This window comes from Plectropomus leopardus, chromosome 3 (genome assembly GCF_008729295.1).
Source record: "Plectropomus leopardus isolate mb chromosome 3, YSFRI_Pleo_2.0, whole genome shotgun sequence".
In the NCBI taxonomy this organism is placed as follows: Eukaryota; Metazoa; Chordata; class Actinopteri; order Perciformes; family Serranidae; genus Plectropomus; species Plectropomus leopardus.
In genome coordinates, this window is record NC_056465.1 from 24,515,408 (window position 1) to 24,535,959 (window position 20,552).

The window sequence follows — 20,552 nt, forward strand, 5'->3', positions numbered from 1 at the left end:
CCATAGCTTCTGCCATATTTGTGCCTTCCTAACCCCTTTAGCTCTGGCTGGTTGACACTAAACGCATCACTTCCGGTGCACCAGCATGTGAAAGACGCCACAGACACCACTACTCTGGCATGCTGCAAAATACAGAGAGCTTTCCCTGGAGGCGATAGAGTTAGTCAGCATTGTATCAACTCCTCTGGGAAGGACTTGAATGTAACGGACATTTGTTTATGTAAAAGTCCTGCACTCCAGATTTCGCTGCTTTTTTAGGCACTTTGGGGCAGCAGAAACAAGCTCAAGACACTTTTTAATTTGATAAGGCAAACTTGTCAGCAAACTGTCACCCATTTACACATCTAGCAGTTACAGAGTAACATTAGCATTCATTTAGTTGTTATTCTGTCGGCCTGGTGAATGAAAGTCCAACATTCACTCCTTTTAGCTCTGCTTTTATTCTCCACCAACTGGCGGTAATATCTGTCTTTTTAGCCGCTGAATGCTTCATTATATTCACCAGCTAGGTGCTAATTATGTCTGTCTGTTCATTTTTTGCTGGGCAGGTAGCGTGCAGTGGTAGTATTTTTTTTCTGCCGTTGGCTGCTATGAGTGAACAGAAATTTCAGCAGGACCTGTAGAGTTAACTGTTCATTCTTCGTGGCTTTGTAATGACAAGCAACACCTGTCTTATATAAGTAGTCAAGTTAAAATAAAATAATGACTAATTCTGCTTTAATAACTATCACAATACCCTCATAAGTGTATCTTCTCTTTCTATATTTTATAATTCACAAAAAGATTGTGCTGCTGCCAAAATCTGCAAAAATATGTAACAAAAAATGTAAAAGTATATAATTCAGAAAGTACCTTTAAAGGAGTATTGCACCTCTACCTGTGCTGCAAAGCAAATAGCATTTCTGTGCTACTTGGACATTTTAAATGAGTTAACATGACTACGTTTGGCGCAAAATTGGCCCCTCTATATGCAAATGAACCTCTTTACAAAAACAGTTCAGTTCAAACATATCAGCACTGATAGCCACATGCAGTTACAGTGAAATTTTTGGCTTCTTCAGAGAATATTAAATATGGAATTTTAAATCTCATCAGGATCTATAGCTCACTGTCTGAAAAAACTAGTTTTCCTTTTCTCTCTGCTGTTCTGCACACTGTGTTATTGGCTTCGACGGCAAAATTTATACTTCGCCAAATAGATAATTTGCAATCAGATGCACAAAAGGCACTCATCTGTAAAACTTTATGGGCGTGTTTGGGCTGTGATATCATTACATCAAAAATCTTTTGTGAATCGGACATCGAGATGAGGCAGAAAGTGTTTGCAAGTTATGCACAAGTCAAAGTGCTCTCAGCGGGTGCGATCCGTTCTTTGTAAATTTGCCGTCTGTATTTCATCCACATGTAACAGGGAGTTGCATAATAAACTATTTAACTCATAGAGAGCAATTAACTGGAGGTGAATGTAACAATGTTATCATAAACTGCTGTTAGGGCACCGTGAGAAAGACTCGAAAGACCTTGGTTACACAGTTGCATAATAATTGGAGTAGACGAGCAGATAGGAATATTGCCAGTGTGAGATAACTGTAATCAATTGGTATTTTGGCTCTCTGACAGGAGCACAGTGTTTGTGAAACAATCGAAGACTCTGACGTTAATCACTGAGAGAAAATCCCTTGAATTAAGATGTCTGATAACAAAAGGAGCAGTAACTCACATGTTTTCATTTACGTTGCAAAATAGAAACAGTTTGTGTTTGAGCCTGAATTTACCTGGTGGATTCAAACACAGCGATTAAAATGCGAGTGACAGGGTGGTGAACCCAAGCGTGGCCCAATCTCCACTTGTAAAAAAGTCATTACTCCTTTAATAGCAGCGCAGCACTTCATAGTATCTGTGCTCCTGCTACAATTATGGTTCAATTCAGTCACTGCGTGACCCAAACACTCAAAATGGGTGGAAAAAGCTACTGGCTGAGAGACCTGAGGGTGATTACTGAAGTCACTCAAGTCTTGTTGCGTCTCCCAATCTCCCTGAGCGTCTTCATGTTTTCTACTTGAAAGGAGGAGGAGGAGAGTGTGGAGTAGTGATGGTGGTGAAGGTGAGAGAAAACTTGTCCCTTTGTTCTCCACCTAGCTTCTGCATTAAAACCCGATGAGGGAGGAAGAGGCGGAGGTGTTGGCAGAAGCATGAATGATGGGCAAAGGTCTGACTGTCTCAGGCTTTAGAAAAAAATATATAAAAGAAGCAACATTTTGGCCTTCAGTGGTACATAGTGCAGACAGTGTAAAGAGTCACTGTTTTTCACCGCTGTGTAAAGTTCAGATGACTCCGTAGTCCCTGAGAGACTTGAGCAGCACCGTGTCCTTGATGTCGCTGAACACCCTGCGGATGTTGTTGGTGTCTGTGGCGCAGGTGAAATGTGGGTAGAGAGTCTTCCACTCGTCCCTGTTGTCCCGGTTGACGGCCTGCTGCTCGTACATCTTGCGGATGTAGTTCTTAGCATCCTCGGGGTCCTGCCTCTTACCTGTGGAGAGAAGGAGGTGAGGGATGAAAGGGGGCAACGAAAAGGCAAGATATTAAATGGGATTGGGACCAAAGCTGAAAGAATCGATTAGAATCAGAATCAGAATCAGAAATACTTTATTGATCCCCGAGGGGAAATTGCCTTTAGTTACAGATGCTCCCATTCGAAAGTCTTAAAAGAAGTTTGAAAGTGTAGAATATATCAATAAAATTGATTGATTAGGCAATCAACAAAAAGTTAATCAGCATTTTTTTAAGCAAAAATAACAAATCCTGTGTTTTCCTTGTCCTATGTGATAATCTTTAAAAATTGTCAAAGTCAAAACAAGCGATTCAAAGACAGGATTCCCATGTATCCTTAAAGAGTCTTTAAAGGCAATGAATTAATTCATCTAAAAATGAGGCCTTAATTAGTATTAAAATTTTCAAAATAAATCTTTGGAGATGTCTTAAAATGCATGGACATAGGAGGTAGGATTTTATTTTATTTTTTCTGGCTTTGTACTGTAAAATCTTAAAATGATAATTTACTGAATGCTGCTTGCATTGACATCAATAAAAATCAAGTTTTATGGTGTGATAAATATTCAGGCAAAATTTACCCTATGCAATTTATACTGGCTCATATTTGTTTTTTTCTTTTCAATTTTGGGTTTTGGTCAAAAAAAAATTTTAAATTAAAAAGCCTTAAATTAATTAATTAATTAATTAATCTTTAATCTAATTTGCATTAAGCTGTAGGAAAACCACAAAGAAGTCATCTTGTAGGAGACTAACATTATTTCAAAATTTTCTTATATTTTATGACCCAGACAATTAATCGAGACAATAATCAGTAGATTCATCAGTAATAAAATAATGGTTAGTTGCAGCCTTAGTATGGGTTCAGTAATTTGAAAAACTGGAGAGGAAGAAGACGATGATGAGACATCAAGAAATGTTATTTTATGCCCTTTTCCCACCAAAATTAGAGCATATATGCAGTTGCTGATTAGAGTAAATTATAGTCAACACGCAGGATTTGTGTGCATCTGTAAATTCAGTAATACTACATTTAGTTTTAATGCGGCAGTATTATAACCAAAATCACAAATAAGGCTGTAATAAGGAAACTTAGCCCCTCTTCACTCTCAACAACTTTGTCACCTGAGAAAAAGTTGTGCTTTATAATTTCCCGGCTGGTGTAATTTTGTTGGATAAACAGTAGTTACAGCTCACAAGTGCAAACTGAGTGAAAAGATGATTACAGGGAGTTTTCATCACCGCAGGAATCGATTGTTAAAGCTGATGGTCATTTTAGTGGATTTTCTTGTTTCTTATTGCAGAAAATACAACCTGGTTATTACCAGATTACTACCTCTGTCATGTCATCGGGATGTCGAGAAAGCAACACACTGAAAAACAGCCTGTTTAATAAAAACTTTGAAACATCACAACACCATTACTCAGCGACAACAGGAGAAGGAACAGAGGGGCCCCATTTATTATTACTGCAACTTATTCATCACTATTCTACATTATTATTTAGGTCCATTCTTTCAATTAAATATATAAACCAACTAAAACTACTACTAATGTCCAAAAATATTGCAAATTTCCCATCAAACGTTTTTAGTGACGTCTTCCAAGTGGCTGTTAGGTTCGACTATCGTGCTATATGAATAAAGTGATTATTAAAAGTTATAATAATAATAATAATGACAACAATAATAATGATAATAATAACAGTCCCTAAGATATTTTAGATAGATATTTTACTCAAAATGAAAACAAACAAATTGGTAAAAAACATAATTAAATAAGTGTTTTAGTTTTTTTTTTTCCATGAAAATGCCAAACATGTTTTGGTTCCAGTATTTTAATTTTTTCTGGCACTATGTGTCAAATAAAACATCAAATAAATCATCCTGGGCTGTTCGAAATTTTTACAGCCATTTTCCACAATTTTTTAGAAATGATACCCAAACTTGCATATTGGACAATGCTGAGCAGTGATCTGATTGCATTGTTGTTTTTTAAATTAAGAGCTGTATACTTCTAACCTATTTCCATGTCAAAAATCCCAATAAAATGTGAAAAAATTGAGTATGTATGATAACTTGCATATAATAGATAATATACATACAACTTTGTACTCATTATTTCAGTTTCTGCACATAGATCTACTGACTGGAATTTATGCTTGGAAAGATAAATCCATTAGATTTGTGTCAACAGACTAATCATTTAATTGCATGATCATTTCCGCACTAGTGCAGCTCACCACGCTTCTCACTGTGTCAACATGGTGGCGGACCGCAGGGCTGCGTGACAACGGTAGCCTTCACATGTCGTATGAAGGGCCACACAGTAACACGACGGCACACAGCAGTCAGAGGTAGGAACTGCTCCGAGTTGCCGTTAAGGTTAAACTGACATCAAGGGGCTTGACCCAGTATGAGTCATTATTTTACTGTGCTAACGCTGATGGTAAAACACAGTTGGCGTACTGCACACGCACACACACACACACACACACACACACACTGATTCCCACATTGCTCACACACCTCATACACGCACAAGCAGGGGTTTGTTGGGGGTGCATGGCTTGCGGGAAGCTCAGTCTGTGGTTGCCATGGGTAACAGAGGGAGAGAGGGTGGAGGTGGAGGTGGTGGGGAGAGGTGGGGACTCTGAGGGCAGCGGTCTGCAGCCTTTCACACCAGCAGAGCTAAAGGCTGCAGCCACATCATTAAGCACACCAAGTACCTGGAAGTGACTCATTTGAAAATGTGTTTATGTATGTGTGTGTGCAGAGAGGAGGAAATAATGTTAACTAAAAAATCTTGAATGATTGCTGGCTTTGCTGACACCCGGACACTGATGGAGGGTCCAGAGTCAGGGACGCACTGGGGCTAAAATCACTCTGCAAATTATTTTTTTGAAATGACACATCAGTGGGTGCTGCGGGATGTGATGAAATAGCTGCGTGCCCAAAGCAACACGGGCTGGAGGTGGAAAAAACATTGTGACCCTCCTGGACATGACTCTGTCCTCAACGTGATGAGGAACCTGCAGACAATGAATCCTGTCACTATCTAGGCTCTGCTCCCTCATCATCACGTCCTTTCTTGTTTGAATGTTTGAACCTCAACTTTGAGTTTTGCGTAAGTGTTGAATTTGGTTTTAAAATGTGAAATCTGAGTTGTTGTCAGTGTGCCTACCAATATTTAACCCAAAATTGCCTAAAACCCTTGCATGTATACAAAAATCTCGTTTTGCAATTTGTCTCTAGTTCTTTTTTTTTTGATTAATAGATTCATAGTTCAGCCTGTAAAATATAGAACAATAGTTATAATGTTAATGTTGCTTCTTTGAAACTTCCCGCCATCTAACCAGTGCCCAGATATCCCTGCTCCCCCCTAAATGAAACAGACTCGACCTTTTTTCTCTCTCAAACTGTAAAACTAAGCAGTGAAGGTCAAATATTAACAAAGATTCTGTTTTTGCCTCAAATGTTTTCAGAAACATATTTAATCTTTCTGTTTAACTGTCATACAACATTTGTTCCCAGCCATCTGCCATTGTGCCAAACAGATGAGTTTGCATTGCATCACCCACCAGCAGGAGCATTTATTGGTCCAGGGCAGTGCAATGCATTCTGGTAATTGTAGGTTTTATAATTTTTGAGCAGAAGCAAATGGCACAGCCCTTTTTTTCTGTTTGCTCTGTTCATGCAGCTCCAATTTTAAGTAGGCTATATGCATCTTTCTACTGCATAAAGTGGTAAAATACTTTTTTAATGTCCTCTGCTAATAAGAAAAATCAGTCATCACATTTTAGTCTTTGTTATATTTACCTTTTAATAACAATTTTTAATATTATGCTGTCATTTTTTCCCAAGTAGTATCAAATATTAATATTTTATATTCCAGTGTTGTGACAACATTACATGCAAACGCCTGATAAAGGGCACCAAACATACAGTGCAGCTGAGGCTGAGACTGAAAGTTTACCTGTTTTTGGAGCTACAAGAAGCCTTAAAGTGGAATCATACAAGTTTTTATCAATAACTTGTGCACAATATAAAGGCTACAGAATAATAACACTGTCTGCATTTAGAGCGTAAAGATGGTGGAACAACCAAAGTAACTGTGGAAAACAAAAGTGTGTCTTGTGTTGTTGGTTGTTGTTGGTATAATTTATTTTCTGAAATGAGTTAGATAAGTGATTTAAACTAGGAAGCCAAGAAGAGTCGTGCTTGCAATTATTGTCAAATGCCATATGATCGGTAAGAGACTGGTGCACCAACGGGCTGTCAGCCACAGGATGTTTTTCAACAGATGGTTGTGGAGAAATGATTTCCTCTTTGAAAATAATAATTAGTGCTTGCAAAACTTCTTGAAAATCGTGGAACTTGACTTGCCGTTATCTGTACGAACCCTGTTAGAGGGATCGCTGTTATAGTTAAGTCATCCGGATTCATCTTAAATGTTTGAACTAAATTTCACGGCAATCAAACAAGTTGTCGCTGAGACTTTTCATGAAGAAATCAAAATGTCAACATCATGGTTGACATATTGTAGTCTGGAAAGTGGTGGCTTTTAGTAACCTCAAAATGAAAACAAACGCACTCACATGCATCCACAGCTTACCTGTGAAGCTTGGGAAGTATTTCTGCAGGTCAGAGGTCTGGATTTTGTCAGCCAGGATGTCAGTCTTGTTGAGGAAGAGGATGATGGAAGTGTTGAAGAACCAGGGAGAATGGATGGTGGTGTAGAACAGAGCCAGACTCTCGTCCATGCGGTTCTGAAGACAGAAACAGATATCATGCTGGAGGCTGCCGCCAGGGGTGTTGGAGATAAAAGGATTAAACTAATACGCTTTTGAGAGATGGTTTTGGGTTGAGACAGAAAAAACACGAGTTCTCGGGGATGGCTAGATGGACTTGGATGGATGAGGATGAAGCAGAGAGGACAGCAGTCCTTTAAAAGGGAGGGGGGTTAGGGGGGTCTGGAGGAGCACAGGGCCCACTGTGGAGGTTAATGAATGTGTTGGCAGAGCAAAAAGTGGCAGAGAGAGATAAACGACTTAGTGACAGCATGGGAGGGAGGAATGGACAGAAGGCGGCAGAGGGCTGGAGAGGCTGAGGAGAGAGGGGGGAGATGGAGAGGGAGGAGAGGGAGGAAGTTTACTTGTGCAAGAGTGAAACCTGCTGGTGAAAGGATGAAATGAATGCAGTGAGAAAAGGTTAGGATGTCATCTGGTTTTGAAGTGTCGTGAGATGTGCTTATAAAGTTGAGTTGAGATATACGAGGTTGTTTCAACTTTCTCGTCCACCCTCCACAGTTGCAAACGAGTGAGGGACACACAGACAGATTTCTCAGTGCTCTTACGATCGTCTCTCGCTCCTCCAGGACCTGGTCGTACTCGCTCAGGGAGGCCAGGAAGATGAGGGAGGTGACGTTTTCAAAACAGTGAATCCACTTCCGACGCTCTGACTTCTGACCGCCCACGTCGACAATCCTGTCAGGGAGCAGAGCGGGGAGGATGCAGGAGTTAAAAAGGGCAAGAAAAAAAAACAGTTTGGGGAACAATTTGAAAGCATTATTATTTAAAAAATCTCAGTCCAAATGACAACACGAAAACACAATTGAAGCGCTGTCAAATGTAAGCCAAACCAACGTGCGGTGACATAATCTTAACCGAAGCCTGGAAAAAAAGCTATTGCCTGAAGAAAAAGTCTTGTTAGGGTTAGAACCAGCACCATTTTGGTCACGTCCTCCATTGTGCTCAATGATACTTCACGCGTGATGCTTCAAAAAGGAGATAACAGCGCACACTCTGACGTTACAAGCCAGTCACTCAGTATTCCCTGACGACGTGAACACTGAAAATGGAGTTTCTAAAAGTCTTCACCCTAGATGGTATCTAATAAAAGGTCCGTTTACCTTGACCCTTTGAGACCTGAGCAAATAGGCTTGATTTCTTTCAAAAAGGGAGGCAGAAGGCAGTGAGCACCCTATGAATGACCCAAAAATTAACAAAAAAAGGTTACAGGAAAATTGCATAAAAATGATCAAGAAATGAGAAGTAAAAAACAACAATGAACAAAGAAATTACCTGAAGAAAGTGCGAGGTACATATAATAATATACATATATTACATACATATATCTTGCAACATAGTTTATGATGTATAATCATAAATATGGTTTTCTGGACATTTTTCCTGTGATTATTTTTCAACATTTCCTAACAATTTTTTCAGCTCATTTTCTTGTCACCTTTAACCAATTTCTTGCTTATTGGCTTTTTCTTCATGTTTTGGAAGTGCTTATGAAAGGCATCTGAAAAAAAAGTACGTTGATCCAGGTCTCAAATTTTAAAGATAATAGTATAATAATAATCAAAAATTGGAGTGGCTCTTTAATTTTGAGTTTAAGTTAGATAATTTTGTCTCAAACACCTCGAAAAGAAGTCAGTATGGACTATTTATAGTATTTACTCTTGATTCCTTCAGTATTATATGAGAAATGTTTTTATTAGGGATTTATTCAGCCTTTTGTGGTCGAAAAATGTATCCGCTGACAATTATTCCGATTTGTTTTCTTTATTTTTGGACTTGTTTTGTAGTATTGTTTTTAAAATGAGTGCTGGATCTGGCTTGTATGAATATGTGTTCATGGCATGCATGACACAGTAATAAAACCATTCATTTGTCAGATCCAGTGTGCTGGAGTACAGAGCCAAGACAAACGTTTTCTTTAGTTTGGATTATTATAGTTCTGAGTCATACCTCCTGATTTAAGAGCAGGTGTCATTTCATTGGGGAACATAATGTTTCTCAAAAGTAAACTTTGATCTTTGTCTGCTGAGCTGTTGTCAGATCCCCTCTAGTTTCAGAAAAAAACAATACCAACGCGTTATAAATAAACCCAGAGTGCTACACCTCACTTCCCAGCAGGAGCTTTGTGCCGATTCAGTCAGAAATGTGAGTCAAACAGACGCGAGCAGACGAAGCCTCTGTGAGAGTCTGTAGTATTTTTTTCACAGTGCCGTGAATAGTGCCGGTATTAGATTTAAACCCTCTGACAGGTTAGTAATCTGAAAACCAGTCACCTTAGTGTGATGTTCTTGATGGTGAAGGCGTAGTCGTGGATGCCCGTGGTGGGGAATCGAACCCGCAGCACGTCCTGTTCTGTGGGGATGTAGTCTGGGGCGGCGATTCGGTCTAAGTTGCTCATGTAGCTGGAGGAGAGAAGAGGACAGTTTTACAGTGTTGTTACAGAGTCTGTTTGACACAACAGGGGACGTTTAGTAAAACATATTGTGTGTGTTTACAGCACATCGAGCCTCGACCGCGTTAAACAAACCAAAGTGACACAAGATATGTGATGATAAAAAAAACGGTGATTAAAAAAAACAAGAAGGGAGTGGACTGAGTCCATATCAGCCTGTGTGCAGCCGAGGGCTTTATGGCCGGTGTTGATACAAGCTGTCATTAGCTACTGCCTGTCTCTTATCATGCACACACTGTGATGATTGAGCTGCTGGGTAAACACGGGACAGGACAGCAATAGAAAAGAGAGAAAACACAGGCAGGCTGAGCCTTTTGTTCTGTGACACTTTAGAGTATAAGGCTCACCCCTACCGTATGTTAAGTCTTTTCGTGTTGATTAAAAGAGACGCGGTCTCAGAGTAACTCTGTGATATTCAGCCACTTATTCAGGTTTTTCTTATCAGTTTAAAAGATGATCAGTGTAGCCAATCCCTCAAGACAGTTGAAAGCGCTTCTTCAAATACTCTTTGATCAACTGGTGGTTTCAACGTGGCTGAAAAATAGCTGATTACAGAGCAGTCTGTGAAGAACTAGCCCCCTCCAGTGGTCTCAGTAAAAAAATACAAGTGTAAAACGTCATCTGAGTGCTGTGATGACAAACATTCATGTAGGGCTAAAAACAAAACATGGTCATATTACTAATAAAAGTGTCCCTTCTTTTAAGATACTGTCATGAAACGTCTTAAGATCAAAACAAAAAATATTTTTTAATTTAAAAAGAAATCTAGAGAGCAAGCTTAAAAAAACTCATTTAAATGGCCATTTCTTTTGCTGTGAGTGCTTGTCAGTTCTGGTACAAAGGTCAGATTTGGCATATCCAAACAATAAAACAATAAGTCACCACACATTCTCTTTTGACGTTATTATAGCAGTGGTGTCCTTGCTTACAGATATAGTATTTAAAGCTACAGTGTGTAACTTTTATAAAAAATATATAATTACTAAATAAGCCTACAATCATCTTCATAATCACTGAAACTGTTATTACATCCATGCAGTGCTAAATGTGACAATCATACTCCTCTGCCTCCTCGATCGCCTTGTAATGTTTCTAATGTCATTACCTCGCGTAAAAGAAAACATCCAATCAGAGCCAAGGAGTCTGTAGAGCACCTGTCAATCATGTCAATCACCGATCTTGAATTGTCAAACTAGGCAACACTGATCAAATATGAATCAGGATTCTGTTACTGTGTTGCCTATTTCTTGCCTCAAATGTTTTCAGAAACACATTTTAGTTACTGTTTAGCTATAAAATGAGAAAGTTGGCCCAGCCAGTGGATAGTGCTTGGTACTTTAGTCGACTAACATGGGTCACGAACTTTCTCATTTTACAGTTCAAATATGTTTCTGAACACGTTTTGAAATCGGCAGCACAGCTGATCCATATCTGATCAGCTCTGTCTAGTTTTACAGTGCGACCGCAGATCACAAGCCGTCATTCACATGCTCGACATCTGTGTTAGAGACTCCTTTGCTCTGATTGGTTGTTTCTGGTACGCCACAGTCTGATTCTACCGAATGCTTTGAGAAGTAAGAAGAGGTCAACCTTATCAGAAACTGCCTCTTATGAACGGTTGATCTTACAAAATAAATGGAAATCTGGACACTTGCACAGAAGTGTGGGAACCCTTTCTAACACAGATCAAGGAAACCTAAACCAAGATAAACCTATTGAATACAAAATCATCTGCATGATTGCTGCTTCATCTGTCTGAAGGAATCAATAAAAAATCAAAATTAAAAGAAGAGGAGGAGGGACATGATTTTTATTCAGACTCTCTGTCTTTGTGCTTCTTTCAGAATATCGCAACAGCTTCAGCAACTATGACAAAAAGTTATTTTCATTAAATCTACCAACTGTAGCTTTAACTTCTGGAAATGTAGGCCTCAGTATTATGCTCTGATTATCTGGTTCATGCCTGTTTGATATCAGGATGATGGTTTGTGTGAATATTGCTGTTTATACAACAATTAGTTTCAACCAAGCAATTTTAACTGGTCGAGAGGCATTTCGTGAGCGCTGGTATACAGTACAGCAGCACAGGGACTTTTTAACGACGCATGTATCACTCCACTTTACAGCTGTTCTAAACAGTTAATTAAGCGAACAATAAAAGTCTTTATTCGATTCATATTTGCTCGTGTCTTGAGCACCGTCTATCGCAGATTTCTGTAATGTGATATCACTTTCGGCAGGTTGTTGTGACAGTGTTTGTTCAGGTGATACTCTGTGATTACCAGCCATGACTCAGGGTGTGGTACAGTCAGAGAGTTTTGACTTCCACAGTGACACAGATACTCACTATTCTGTGGAGTCCAGGAGCTGGTACTCGCAGCGGCGGCTGTAACAGACCCGGAGGCCTGAATCTGCCCAAAGGCGGCGGATTGCGTCCACGTAGCCTTTATCCATCTGGGAGATCTGAACCGTGTTTATGTCCTGCAGCCACTTTGCATAGATCTGGAGGACAGCGAGAGACTTGGTGTATCAGATTTTTGTACTGTACCATGTTTCTGAAGTTTAACCCTTTAGAACCTGGATCGACATCAGTTTTATTGTGCTACGATTGGATGCATTTTAAGAGCATATCAAACCTCAGACCTGAGAAAATTGGTTTGATTTCTTTCGAAAACATGGGAATGAGCAATTTAGAGAAGTGTCTTGCAAATTGCAAAAAAAAAAAAAAAAAAGTGAAGGGGAAAAAGAAAATGGCTTAAATTACCCGTGGGGAAATGATTAGACATTAAACAAAAAACAGGGAAAAGGGTTCAGACTAAATTTGTTACCCCCTTTAACCGTATATTTAAAATTATATTACAGAAAAATATTGTTATTTTTTAATTTTATTTTATTTTTTAGCACATGCTTAAGGTCATAATCTTCTTTCTTTATTATTTATTTTGTTTGCTTATTTTCAGGTATTTTTCTTGTAACTTTTTACTTTTTGGCCGTTTCTTTTCAGGTTGCTCATTGTATCCCTTCCATGTTTTTGAAAGAAATCAATCCAGTTTGTTTAGGTTTCAAAGGTTTAACAAACTTATCTGACTGTTGCAGGCGTTCCTTGTGTTTATGGTGATGCTGCCAGCTTCTGTTTATAGACTACAACATGCCGAGTGTACGTTTCTGTGTTCAATGCTACTTGTTAAATGTGGGCATCATTTCGTGGCTCCGGTGAGTGCAAATGCCCTGATGCCCGCACACCTGTGATGACGTCTGTGTGAGTCTCAGTGTGTTTTGCTCCGTGTTTTGTGCCTACCTCGTTCTCTGGCTTGAAGTAGGGGATTTTGAGTGTGGTCATGGCTCCCGTCATGGCCTTCATGGCTGTAAAGATGTTCTGGTAGATGCATTTGGCGAAGGTCCTCCTCTCTTCCTCTGAGAAGCCTCGTCCGTGGATGATCCTCATCTGTCGGATGAATGTGGTTTTTCCGCTCTCGCCAGTGCCTGAGTCAACAAACGGAAACATCATAATAACTACTTATTATGTAAAATACAATTGTATCAACAGGGCAGCTGAGTGGTTATCATCCTCACATCAAGGAGCTCCACCTTTGTCTTTATGAGTGTATGAATGATGCGTACACTCAGTAACCATGTGTACGCCTTTTCCTATGTGGAAAAAACTTGTATTCTTGGTCAGTCTTCATTTTGATGAATAATATAAACTTAATGAGCCACGGTTAATCTTATTTGAGTATATAAGTTTAATGACAACATAAATCGGACCGGAGAAGCTCTTGGTACAGCATGTGCATGAACAGAGACTAAAAAAGTTGCAATAACAGAGCAATGATTCAGCCTTATAAAGAGTATAAAGAGTATAAAGAGTATAGAGAGTATTCCTCACATCATACAGATGTGTCCAACATCAGAGTCGAAACATCTGCAAGGTTCTGATCTCACAGTATCTTAACCTTTCGACACTCTTCATTCCTCACGTTTAAATTTAGACACTGAAGCAAATACCTAAACTATGAAAATGGATGAATCATACATTCACGCGTTGCTATTATTATACATGATGACATTCAAATACTTTCATATTGAATAATTTTCCACAGCTCTTGCTATACATGAACCGATATTTATAAAGTAAGAAATATGCAGTGAGGATGTTTGCGTGTCATGTAGACTTCGGATCAGACGTACACACAGTTTTAGCTGAGACAGCTGCAGGTGATATAATGAAGGACATACAAAATAAGTTGAAAGACAAATAAAATAGTTTTAAGGGTTGTTTTTTTTTTTCAATTTCAATATTAGTGTTTTTTTTTACAGACTACATAGTGTTCTCTAAAATGTCAATCAAAGGCATATTTATGAATTTTGTTTAAAATTATTTATAAGAGCTTAATTTCAGCACTATTTATTTCCATTAATTTCTCTGTTAATGATTGTTAAATTTTATTCTTGTGACGCACTTTGTAAAGTCAGTTTCTACACAAGGGCTATGAATGAATCATTGATCATCCTTCTGATGTTTAATAATAATAATGATCATTAAGATATAACTGGGATGATATTTGCAGAAATGTGATGAATCAGCAGTTTGGACGTTAGCCACAGCCGTGCGTGATGACAGCTGCTCTGGTGATGACACAGTAGTTGAAATTGTACTTTCTTTGCCGTATTTCTCAATGACGGGTTCGAGTTTGGGGCGCAAAAGTATTGATTTGCAAACAGATGTTTAAGGATGTTTCTACATCCATTTATGGCTAACTGTGGGTGAGGAAATTAGGCTTGTGCATCCAGTATCAAAACAACTGAGACTTATAAAAACAGAATCAGGCGTATGTGCAGCTTTATAAATTTGACAAAAAAGAATGTGCATTCATATTTTGGTCTTTGTGTGTACACACTGTTTCAGTGGTGAATCTACAGAGTTTTTTGTATCTGGTGCCAGCTGTTCTAGCCTCCTCCCACAGTTGGAAGACATGTAGCTCAGGTTCAATTTAGTTCTGTGTATTTATTTGCACATATATGTATATAGACAAGACAGTAAGAATTTAAAAAGTTTGAACATTGTGCAGGAGAGGTTAGAAATGGCTTTTCAAGATACATCTCATATGAAACTGCAATAATCAAACATAAAAAACGTGAACTGAGAACTCTAAAGTTCCTGTAGATATGAATGTTTGTCCTGAGACTGAACTGTACGTGTGATTTACAAAACAGATAGACAAAAGTGATTTCAAAATGTTCACTAAAGACACTGATACCTGTCAGAAGTTTCTCCACAGAAGCATCAGGTGGAAATATGTCTGGAATGAGGAAATGTTAGAGGAGCTCTAAACGCTTTACCTCAGTTTAGTTCCACTGTTTATGAGGATAATTGGTCTGAAATATTGATATGTGACACACACAGCAATGAACCCCAGAAGAATTACCCCTCAGCTCTGCTGAGTATTTTAGCGTCTTTCAGCTCATTGTTTTGGTTTTAAAGTCTACAACTTTAATGTGTTGGTTCTTTCATAAAAGCTCACACTGTAAACTACCTGCTCAGCACCAAACAGCACACAAGCTTTGCAACCAGCTGGAGAACCTGGTGAAGCATGTAGCAGCTAAAGAGCCAGATATTTCTCTGTGGAGTCGGTGGAGACCAAAGCAGAGCTAAAAGAAGAGTGAATTTAACGTGGTCACCAAAATCACGACTCTAGGTGAGCGTTACACCAGAAACACACCGGCTGCATGAGCAGTATGTGATGGCAGCCTTGCCGAACTGCAGCATGTTGCACGCTTGTGGTGTTCACACTGGAAGCGCTGCGGCTGTGATGCTTCTGCAGGGCTGTCAGCTGCTAAGTGTTTCCACATTTATAAGCACGAATTCCACTCATTTAAGTCGTGCAAGCTCCTGCTTTGTCACTAACACGGCTCTGCAAATATGTCAAATAAAATGCCTTGTGTCAGCAACTGATGGGGTGCTGCTGACAGAAATGTTGTCAGAGGACTTTTATTTTGAAATGGGAGCAGGAAAGTTTGAGTAACGCAGACATCTTTGTATTTCATCATCTCTGTGACAGAGAGAGACTTTTAATCTGAAGTTGAAGGTGGTATAGAGTCAACATGATTATCAAAAGGCTGTTTTTACTGTATATTTCTGCTGACAACCGCACACGGAAAAAAACAGCGAGCCACCATTTCTTTAGATGTGCCGCGGCTGACAGGCAGCTGAGACGCAACTGACAAACACTTCTCACACAGGGAGTGTAGCTGCTCTAAAGTGTTAACATGGGCACAGAAAAAACACACAACAGGTTCGGCGACGCTCATGCACTGACAGGCAGGTTTTTTTTTAGGGCTTTATTGCTGCTCTGTTTCTGCTGGATGTAAGCAGTTGTGTTTTTGTTTTTTTTAAACATGCCCGCCATTACAACTGTATGAGGTGATAATATTTGCATGAATTGACATTTTGAGATGTCGTAACAGGAAAGCACAAGCGTTAATTAATTAGTAGCAATAACATGCCTTGGAAACAGACAGCTTTTCAGCCCTTAACATTTCCACGTTTTATTATTGGTGCCACTGAGGCAAACACAACCGGATCGGTTTCCGTTTTCACAAGAGTCTGTTGTCTATCCAAATTTAGGTTGTTCCTCTGTCTCCTACTTGCACCAAACTGCAAATAACTTCAATTAATTCCCTTTGGTAGCTAGGGATAGCTACCCATCGCTGCCAGAGAAAACAAAAGCCCTATCCTTCTGTTTTGGTTACACAATGGTTAATACACTTCTTTGGTGCCATAAATCAAGCCTTTATTTTCCTGATTGCACCGGGTGGCAGACAGCATTGCATAGTGAAAGTCTAAAAGCAGATGGTGTCATTATTCCATTGCTGTTGCATTGTGCAACCGATAATTACTTTGTAATTATATTTTAAAGACAATAAAACTTGTCTGTGTCCACTTTGAGTGAATAGCTAGGTTCTCAGAAATGCTGGACTAATGTTTTGAAAAATATATCTAAAACAACAATAAACCATTAATTCCATTTATCACCATTTTGCTCACGCACGGCAAAATCAAAATTATTGAAGCTGAATTTCAACAAACTATACTGTGAGTCACGACAGCATCTTTTCTCAGCTGGCTCTGCAGTGGAGGGGTGAAAAGTTAACCCCGAGAGGAAAACCAGTAAACCGGATGTTTCTCTAATAGATGCATGTTTTCTCTTCGCCGTTTGTTTTCAGCCTCGGAGATAAAAAAGAAAAACAAATTGAGAGTTTGTCTACGCACACACACACACACACACACACACACACACACACACTCACGTATGGAGAGGTTGACTTTAAGTCGTGATTTAGTTCCTGTTTCGAGCGCCGTCTGGTGCTCTTTGGACGTGTGTGATTAAATCAGCTGCCTTTAAGAGGAAACCTAAACTTTTATGATTCCACCAAACACTTCCTGTTATTTCTCAACACCGCTTTCGAGGAATAATCCTCAAACAAAACCGTGCTGAAAGAAAACGCTGTCAACGTGGTTTTATTGACAGTCGTGTTCCTGTACACAAACATTTGTTCACTGTCTAACTCCGCAGTGTTACAAGAAATAAGGCTGGGCAATAATACAGAATTATTGTTTACTGTTTCGTCGTATTTCCCCCAGGTAATTTAGCGGAGGTGTTTGATCTGATATTTCACTAAACAAGATGTATTTACCATGTGAAATACTGCCTCTCGATGTTTTATGTCAAGACTGTATTAATTTTTACGATGTGGTTTACGCTACGGTGATCTTTGTTTTAAGTGAGGTTGCCCACCTTCACAATAAAACAATAAAAAACTGTAGGAAACCACCTGTACACCTGTCATATCAAGATGTTGTTATTGTCAAAAAAAAAAGGATAAATTAATAGTCAATCGAAAGAAAATAAATCAAAACATCTGATAATTGATTAATCTTTAGAGTCAATTATAAATTAAAAAAATAAATGAATAAAAATTAACTGGTTTCAGCTTTAAAAATGTAGAAATGTGCTACTTTTCTCTTTTTTTAAAATTTATTTTGTTCCATCGTAAGACACAAAAAAATAATGAATCCAACTTTTTGACGTGATTTTGCATACTTTTTTTTAATATCAATACTGAGAAACTGCAGGGATGATTAGGATAAACATTTTGTCTGTATTGCTCTGAAAGCATTTATAGTGAAGATTGCATCTGTGTTAATGACTTCAAAATAAAACGAGAAAATTGTAGGTCCGTATTTAGCAGAAAAGTTTCAGCTGGGCTGCAAGTATCATTTATTTTCCTCATCAGTTAATCTGCCAATTTTGCCAAGTTTCTTGATTTATTTATTTATTGACATTTAATTCAATTATTGTCTGAAATCTTCAAATTGCTTTTTGTTCAGAATCGGACTGACAGTCTTAAAGCGGCGAGACTGAGATGATGGAAAGAGGAAATATTTGGTCTTTTTTGTTAAACAGTTAATCGATCTAAATGCAGATAAACTTTCTTGATTTGTCAACTTATGGTTTCAGCTCTGGGTTGAGCAATATATTGATTTTATATTGATATCGTGATAAGAGACATGGCTTAGATTTTTGGATTGCATAATATAATGTGTCTTTTCTTGGTTTTAAAAGCTGCATTACAGTAAAATGAAGTATTTTTCTGAACATACCAGACTATTCTATTATTTGCCTCTACCCACTTCTCCCTATATTCACGTTATTGATGATTACTGATTAAAAATGTCATTTTATAAGTGAAAGCACAAATAATCAACCCTGTAATGTTGATATTGAGGTATTTTCTCTATATCGCTCAACTCTAATATCCCTTTTAATCCACTTTTAACACTCTGTCAGCTGGCTTTATCTGCCTCCATTTAAGCATCAAAACAAAAGCTGCTAATCCGCTGCTGACAATCAGGTCAGTTAGAAAAGTCATCCGACCAGCTGTGGAGTCGGCTCGTAGGTTTCTGTGGTTTTTTCAGGTACAGCCAATCCTCAACCTGGACCATACTTTACATACTCACATGGTGACACATGCCTGACATAGTTTTCTCACTTGGCTGCGGGTTACCAAACAGGCCAAGCAGATTTTAATGTGCATAAAAGGGCGTTTCTTTATAGTTTCCTCTTGGATTTTTGGTTTATTTGATTTGTTTAACCCTTTGAAACCTGGAGCGACATCACTTTTTTTGTGCTGCATTCAGACGCCTTTCACAATGTAAACCTTTGAACTCTGAGCAAATTACTTTTTATTTCTTTCAGAAACATGGAGAAAAACTGCAATGAGCAACTTGGTAATAAGTGTCCCACAAATGGCAAGACATTTAGAAATTCGTAGATTTTTAAAAAATACTTTTAAAAAATCTAGGGAAAAAATACTCTTGAGAACTATATTAACATCTACGATAGTTATATATTTAAAATTATTTCACAGAATTATTATAATTTGTGAAAAAATTATTTTTTTTTTACTTTTCCGTAGTTTCAGGCTAATTATCAGGGTTTTTTTTGTACTTCTAACTAATTTCTTGTCATTTGTTCCCAAGTTTCTCATTGCCTTATTCCCATGTTTTTTGTTTTTTTTTTTTAAAGTAAAGCCAATTTGACCAGGTTTCAACGTTTGAATACATTTAGCCTAAATACATATTTTCGGGCCTCATGCTACCATTATTAGTGTAAAGCATGAACAAAGGTGCTCTGTGTGCAGTCACTGACCCAGCAGGAGGATTTTAATTTCCCTTCTCTCCTTCTTCTTCTGCTGCTTGAGGATCCTCTGGATCTCTTTGTCCACTGCGATGGTCTTCTTCTCCTCCTCGGACAGACAGCACACACACGTGCGGTGGCACCAGTGCCAGCAGCCCGCCATGGCACAAAAACACTGAAATTAAACTGTAATAAATAATCAGCTGTGTGTAATGAGCCGTAAGCACTGAATAATAAGCTCCAGTGTCCATATGATGCTCCTCGATTTTTACTCAAACTCACTAGACCTGTCAGGACTGTGTCTAACACACACCCCCGGAAATCTCTGACACAGTGGTTGAAAAATGTAATCAATGCCTATGTAAACAGGTCAGAGTTTAACTTTAAATGGTGTTTCACACCTTCAGGCTACAGTGTAACAGCAGCTCTTAAAACCACCTTGATTCATTTTTTAAACAAACTCTTCTTTCTCCAATAGAAGTTTAGGAGTTACAAACAAAACAATAAAGCTCCTCACCTCCAAATCAGTCCGTCACACTCTCTGAAAACGAGCAGGTACACACTCTGGTTGCTCCTCGCGGTCCATGTCCCACCGTGTCTGTCCCACCGCCCACTTCAGCTAACCGCGACTGTCGCTGAAGCGCACGAGCAGCGTCATTACCCCACTGACACGGAGGTAAAACAACTTATTTTCAGCCCACGCGAAACAACCTGTAGCTCGGGAAAGTCCACCGCGCCTACAGAGGAATGTGCCGCCTCTGTGGTCCGCTTGAAGACGCTCTGCAGCAGGAATGCGCTCTGGGCGCCGCCGCGGCAAGAGAGCGGCAAAAAACCGCAGCAGCGCCGGAAGTCTAAGAGTCGTGCCTATAAAATAAGAGCATGTTGTTTGATATTGGGGCAGTCAACTTTTTTCCAAAAAATGTGGAACACGCTACCAACCGAAATAAATTTAACAAAAGATACTAAGACTTTTAACAAAATGTTGGCTGAAGAAAATTTTTAGTTGTTAGCATTTGTAAATTTTTTTAATGTCATAGCTGAGTGA

General features: G+C 38.8%; 1 protein-coding gene across 2 annotated transcripts; it reads right to left on the reverse strand.

Annotated features, from left to right (window-relative positions):
* Positions 1-278: 278 nt before the first annotated feature.
* Positions 279-20,228, reverse strand: LOC121938000 (guanine nucleotide-binding protein subunit alpha-11-like). 2 transcript variants are annotated; one of them, XM_042481301.1, is made up of 8 exons: positions 20,025-20,228; positions 19,520-19,682; positions 13,108-13,292; positions 12,157-12,311; positions 9,631-9,759; positions 7,906-8,035; positions 7,165-7,318; positions 279-2,530 (listed from the first exon to the last, which is right to left on the reverse strand). In XM_042481301.1, exons 2-8 carry the CDS (start codon positions 19,668-19,670, stop codon positions 2,325-2,327), a joined length of 1,110 nt encoding a protein of 369 aa, XP_042337235.1. In that variant the 5' UTR covers positions 19,671-19,682; positions 20,025-20,228; the 3' UTR covers positions 279-2,324. The 2 variants fall into 2 exon arrangements, with proteins under 2 accessions (XP_042337235.1, XP_042337228.1); XM_042481294.1 differs by having other exon boundaries at positions 19,520-19,693.
* Positions 20,229-20,552: the final 324 nt, after the last annotated feature.